The sequence below is a fragment of the Apium graveolens genome, chromosome 10, assembly GCF_009905375.1.
Source record: "Apium graveolens cultivar Ventura chromosome 10, ASM990537v1, whole genome shotgun sequence".
Classification (NCBI taxonomy): domain Eukaryota; kingdom Viridiplantae; phylum Streptophyta; class Magnoliopsida; order Apiales; family Apiaceae; genus Apium; species Apium graveolens.
In genome coordinates this window covers 2734700-2741407 of record NC_133656.1, presented here as the reverse complement: position 1 = coordinate 2741407, position 6708 = coordinate 2734700, and the positions used below count along the sequence as shown (strand labels likewise).

Genomic DNA, 6708 nt, shown 5'->3' with positions numbered 1-6708 from the left:
ATTTATATTATTAAATCTTTCTGTCTCGGATTAATATTAACTTTGTTTCGACCTTCGTGCATGTGTTAATTCAAACAGAAAGTAATTATATTTCTAACAATAATTCTGAAAAATCCTCGTTTAGAAAACCAAGAGGGGCGGTGAGTTGCGGCACCCGAGGACCTTTGGCGTTTGTCGTGGCGTCCGTATGACACCGAAAACAATCATAATTTACATTTAGAAATTTGTTGTACTACATATCAAGTTATACATATTAATAACTAACAATAACACTAATATTATTAATTAAAAAGCCATTACTTAAAAAAGATAATATCAAATTAAGTTACCAGAGTCATGAACAGTAACAAAATAACTAATACATAAGTTACATCATCAAATTATCATTAATTAGACAGGGGTAACAGTAGCCAGCAGGCAGGCAGTTAGAGATGCACAAAAAGCCCGGGCCCGAAAATCTGGCCCGGCCCGATCCGGTCAAAACCCGGTCATGCCCGGCCCGGTCCCGGCCCGATCTTCGGGCCTCGACGAGCCCTATATTTTTAGGCAAAGCCCGGCCCGACCCGGTTAAAAGTCCGGGCTTCGGCCCGGCCCGATTAAAAGCCCGAAAAAGCCCAGTTATAATCTGATTATTCTAATATATTTTCTTATATATTTATAAATTCACATTTACTATAAATATAAATAATACTTTAAACACATATATGTTTACATATTTGTGATTAATAATATCATTTATATATTTTGTTGCATAAATAATGAAAGAAGATATAATAAGTACACTATATATATTTGGATATCATTGTTATAAATATTTGGATATCATTGTTATGATAACAATGATATCATTGTTATCATTGTTGATAAAATATATTATATAAACATGTTTATTTTTTGCCGAACTTAAATGTTTTCATAAAATATTCCATGTAAACTAATACATTTTTACGATGATCTAGTTGCTAACACATGTATTCTTCAGAATCTCTAATAATACTCGATCCGATTTAAATTAGAAAAAAACTCGGCCCGATCCGATCCGGCTCGAAAAAAAGCCCGGTTAGGCCCGCCTCGAGGGCCCAAACGGGCTTTAACATTTCCGGAAAGCCCGGCCCGGCCCGGTCAAAGTCAAAGTCCGAAAAACCCGGCCCAGTCAAAGCCCGGCCCGGTGGGCCTTTTGTGCATCTTTACCCTGTAGCCAAATGTTTAGAGGAAATCATCAAGCACCAAATCCTCTATAATGCCACTTCTACCTCCCTCTTGTGCAACAGGTTGTTCACTTAGATTTTTTTGGGTTTCTTACCCTTTTAGGGTCAAAAAACTTTCATTTCAATTTATTTGAAAGTACATAAACTCCATGAGCCTGGATATAAAATCGTAAAAGAGTAAAAATTTGCTTCAAAGTAGTCGTAATACTGGCAAACTCTAGGAGCCTGGTTATGAAATCGTAAAAAGAGTCGAGAATTTGTTTCAAAGTAATCGTAAAAGACTACTTTGCCCTCGCTAAGACTAAGGTAGTTAAAGGGATATGACAGAAATATGCAATGCATAAAAATTCTAATGCAGTAGTTTCTGAAATACAATATCCCAATAGGCTGCAAGTATACGAAGTACTTTACTCAAAATAATAATATGTTTAAAAACTCGAACATCGTAACCTTAGCTAGTGAACAAAATTAAATTACATTCACCCTGTTTTAACTGAAATAGAAAACATTTCCGAAACATTGTGATGTCAATTTGTCACCACCAAGGAACTTCCAATATTTGTTTAGCATCTTATCCTCTGGCCTCACTCGGTCCCACTTTCCAGTGCAGAAGATAGCATAGGCATCTGCTGCATACCTGATACAGATACATATTAGCACTACTCGGGCCTAGAATTTAGTTACTACATGGCATCAGCATGAAATCTAGAAAAAAATAATAATAAAATAATGTGTCAGACATACTTTCCCACACCATATATTTTTGTGACGTGTGTCCAATCCTCTTTCAAATATTCTTCGGAAAGGCGCTGAATATCCCTAGCCCGCTGATGCTTCAAACCAAGAGACTTGGTTACCTTTTCTATCTCCTCTGTAGCAACATTTGTAGCAGCCTTCGCATTTGAACAAAGCTTGAAAAAATTTGGGAGAACTGCTTTAACCTAAACAAGTTTACTAAAGCTTATCAGCGAGCTGTTAGACAACACTAAACAATATTATAAGTCCGCTTGTATACACAATTAACAATTTGAAGTGTACAAGTAAAATGCATAGTTACAATTATAAGCACAAGCAGGCATGCACCTATGCGAAAAGCAATATACTTTTGCTTTTTGATTTCTATTTTTCTCTAACGAAAAAACAAATAAACAGAACAGGAAGAAAAACCACACACACACAAAAAAGGCATCATAGTGTATATATAGCATTTAAGGTATTGTGTACAAAATACAAAATCTTTATTAACTTTTTTATAATGTCGCGGAAGTGGAGAAACAGATAAAGAACAGAAAATACCTGTGGACCAGTTGTGACATTGAGAAGCTTGCATATGACCAACACTCTCCAAGGATCATGGACGTGATCCTCCTGGAGTAGGTTATGATGGGATCTGGGGGGTTTCCATGTGTTGTCAGGAGTTACTCGCTGGTAAGCCTCATCTAATTCTTGGGCAGCAGTAAGTTTAGGTTTAGGCTTCTTTTTGCTTGCAGTTGTAACCCCATAAGCCTTCTTAGCTTCATTCTCCTCTTGTTTGGCAGAATTTCTAGGCGTTGTAACCGTGCGAGACTTGTTTCGTATCCTCCTTTGTATTCCCCTTGAGGAGTAAACACGTACTGGGACCACTGCTGGTGTATGATTTTTTATAGAATTTCTCTTTCTCTTGTGGGAAATGTTTTGAGGTTGAGTCTCGTAAGCGCAATTCAAGTTTTGAAGTGAGATGTTAGGGTCAGAGACAATAGGCTTATGGTGGTGAACTACATTGCAATCGAAGGGATGAGATTCAAATGCCTTTTTGCATGAATTTTGCATTTGTTGAGTAGGAGCAGCAGCAGTACAACGTGAAAGCTTGTCCTGAGCCCTGAGAAGCATTTCCAGAAGCCTAGAACGAGTAGTAGGCTGTTGTTTTGTAGAAGTAGGGGGAAGAGGTTTGTTGTATTTGTTTTGGGAAAGATCATTTATATGTAAAATAGGTGTATCATGGGAGGAGGAAATTGGAGACGATACCTTGTTCGGGGGTTTGGAGAAATAAGGAGAAAGCACAACAACAGGATCATCAATAGAGGATGAAATTGGAGATGATACCTTGTTAGGTGGTTTGCGGAAATAAGGAGAAAGCACAACAGGATCTCGAGAGGAAAATGGAGATAGCACCTGGTTTGGTGGTTTGGGGAGATGAGGAGAAAGGACAACAACAGGATCATCATCGATTGAGTTTTGAGAGGAAGAAATCGGAGATAGCACCTTGTTTGGTGGTTTGCGGAAATAAGGAGAAAGAACTACATCAAGATGATCATCATTTGCTGTGTTATCAATTTCAGATGCCTTGATGTTGTTGAAATAAGGGGAAACAACTGCAGCATGAACCCCAGCAGCATCACTAAATGTCTTCTTCTTCTTGTTGTTGTTAAAATAAGGTGAAAGTACTACAGGAGGAGGAGGAAGCCTAACCCTCCGATTTTTCAAAGATCTGATTTTGGGTTTGATGATATTTGATTCAATACTCCTGCTCCTCCACTTCACTGGCTTATACGCATATTCCGAAAAAATGTCCTCAATTCTACGAAGATTAACCGCTGCACAGCTTTGATTTTCATCACCGCCGATCGAATCACCCATATTTAGATTCGACTTTACAGGCTAGGGTTTTAGAATGTCTATACTGTCTGTACGTATTTATCCCCCCTTACTTTCCCCTTTCAACTTCTTTCCCCCCGGCTATTCCTATTTCCTCCTATTAAAATAGGATACATTATTCTATTTTAATCATATTTTCTATGATTTGTTTAATATATATATATATATATATATTATGAGAATGATACGCATTCTTAGAATACTACTATTTCTTGTTAAATTATAAAAAAATTAAATTTGTATTTCGGAAATGCACATCACATGATAAATATTTATAAAATACGTGTGTTTTGTAATTCATATGTCGTGCCGGTATTGTGGGTTATTATTTCTGAATTTAAATATCTTTTGTGATTAAGATAAAAAATTTAATGTGGGATGTAGTAATGATTGAATCAAATGAGTATTTTTTTATATTTTAAAGTTTTAAGTATGAAACCGGGTTTTTAATATATAAATAGGAAGCCCCTTGCAATAAAATATGCAAGCACAGTTTAGGAAGGGGTTTTTAAAAAAATTATATCATATTTTATCCCCCAATCCCTTTCCTCTAGCATTTTTCATCCGACTCTTCCTATTCCCCTCACTATTGTAAAAAAAAGTACAATTAATATCTTTCTTTTTTTTGTTCTAATTTTTTAAATGTACATATTTATAATATATTGAATTGAAATAAAGGCTTGGAGTTTCTAAAAACACAATAGAAAATGTTTCTGTTAGTGCGACCTAAAATCATATTTATCAAATATTTTTTACGATCCAATCATACGGATGTGAAGAAGATTAAGTATAATTGTAGAAAAAATATAATTTAACTTCCTTTCATTCCCCACCCTGGCTATTCCTATTCCCTCCTATTAAAATACAATACATTATTCCATTCTAATAATATTTTCTATAATATATTTACAATATATATAGGGGGCTACTCTAATAAAAACTAATTAAGAATAGAAACTAGAAACCAAATATTTTTTTAAAATTAATTCGAAATATAACACATATGGTATGCAAATCGATCGTTGAGAGATTTAGAAAAATACAGTGAAATCGGATTTTAAAAAAAACTTACAGTTTGACGGGAAAAATCAAATTAAAAACGAAGGGGAAAAGCTGGAATTGGATGTGGGAGGGTGCAGAGTAGTTGGGTGGGGTGATTTAGGGGGGACCATTAGATTAGCTAGATTTAATGGTTTAAATTGATTCCTAGTTTCTATTTTAATTTTAGTTTGTATTTGATAATTCTTATATAGAGTAAAGTTCTATGGAGTCCACCTTTAATTGGAGTCCTCGGAGTCCATATATGTTATGCAAGTAAAATATAGCTTAAAATATTGCAAAACATATTATTTTTCGACAAACATCACTATTCTATCAAAAATCTTGTAGATTGCATACATTTTACAAGCAGAACATTGCAAAAATATATATTCTACAAAACATGTTTAGTTTGCAGAACATAAATGTTCATGTTGCAGAACATATTGCAGAACATACATATTGTACCGTAAATATATGAGATTTGCATGATTTTGTTGAAGTTATGCTATTTGTGTAACATGTTTTGCAAAATAACACGTTTTACCATATATTTTATTTGCAGAACGTAGATGGACTCCGAGGACTCCGATAAAAAGGTGGACTCCATAGAATTCACCCCTTCTTATATATATATATATATATATATATATATATATATATATATATACTCGATACGTATTATGAGAATGCGACACATTCTTAGAATACATATTTCTTGTTAATTATAAAAAAATTAAGAGGATTCGCATTCCGGAAATGCGCATCAAGATATAAACATTTGCAGAATACATATGTTTTGGATCATTATTTCCGGATTTAAACATTTTTTGTAATGAAGATAAATTTTTTAATGCGGGATGTAGTAATGGTTGAATCAACTGAGTATATAATTTTTCTAAAGTTCTAAATAAGAAATCGGGGTTTGATGTATAAATAGGGAAATCCCCGTACAATAAAAAATGCAAGCACGGTTTAAGAAACGATTTTTACCTATCTAACATGGAATTTATCTACAACACACGACTAGTTCCGGATTGGAATGTCGGGCAACCCACCCTCCAAAAACGGGTATGTTTTTTTTAATACCATATAATTACAAAGAACTTGAATATGTCTAGATAAATATTGGCTAACAAAGACATATAATGTCGGTATTTTGGTAATCATTTCTACAGATAGATAAATGCTAAAATAAATATATTAGAACCATTAGAGTTAATAGCGTGTTCGATTGTTAATGATCATAATCATATTTACTATTAGATTACGACAAAAATTATATAATTGTATATGATATTTATTTAGCAAATATAAAATAATATTCTTGATTGAAACAAATATAAGTATCCTTCTTAAATTGATTTGTATTGAATTTTTAACATTAAAATTTAAAATATGCTTTTATTTAATTTCTGACAATTCTAGCCGAGTCAAATTCTTAAACTAGGAAAATGATATATTTCCTTCAAATTTCCCACAAAGATTTTAAAAGTTTAACTTTTTTATAAAGAGATAAGTTATTTTTAAGAAATCTATAACATATTTTATCCCCGACCCTTTCCCCTCTCATTTTCCACCCGACTTCTCTTATTCCCCTCCCTTTTCATTTTCCACCCATCTCTTCATATTCCCCTCCCTACCGTAAAAAAAGTACAATTAATATTTTTCTTCTTTTTTTGATGTAATTTTTAAATGTACATATTTATAATATACTGAAATAAAATAAAGCCTTGGAGTTTTTAAAAACACAATAGAAATTGTTTCTATTAGTGCGACCTAAAATCATATTAATCGAATATTTTTCACGATCCAATCGTATGGATGT

At 33.5% G+C, this 6708-nt stretch overlaps 1 protein-coding gene across 1 annotated transcript; it reads right to left on the bottom strand.

The window, feature by feature from the left end:
* Nucleotides 1-1591: 1591 nt before the first annotated feature.
* LOC141693223 (uncharacterized) lies at nucleotides 1592-3927 on the bottom strand. The gene is made up of 3 exons (XM_074498240.1): nucleotides 2505-3927; nucleotides 1953-2149; nucleotides 1592-1845 (listed from the first exon to the last, which is right to left on the bottom strand). Exons 1-3 carry the CDS (start codon nucleotides 3822-3824, stop codon nucleotides 1698-1700), a joined length of 1665 nt encoding a protein of 554 aa, XP_074354341.1. The 5' UTR covers nucleotides 3825-3927; the 3' UTR covers nucleotides 1592-1697.
* Nucleotides 3928-6708: the final 2781 nt, after the last annotated feature.

Coding starts and splice junctions, on each gene's coding strand:
- LOC141693223 (XM_074498240.1), bottom strand. CDS start 3,824: ATGGGTGATTCGATCGGCGGTGATGAAAATCAAAGCTGTGCAGCGGTT. Junction 2,150..2,504: donor ATGTCACAACTGGTCCACAG/GTATTTTCTGTT, acceptor AAACTTGTTTAG/GTTAAAGCAGTTCTCCCAAA. Junction 1,846..1,952: donor AAAATATATGGTGTGGGAAA/GTATGTCTGACA, acceptor TATCTGTATCAG/GTATGCAGCAGATGCCTATG.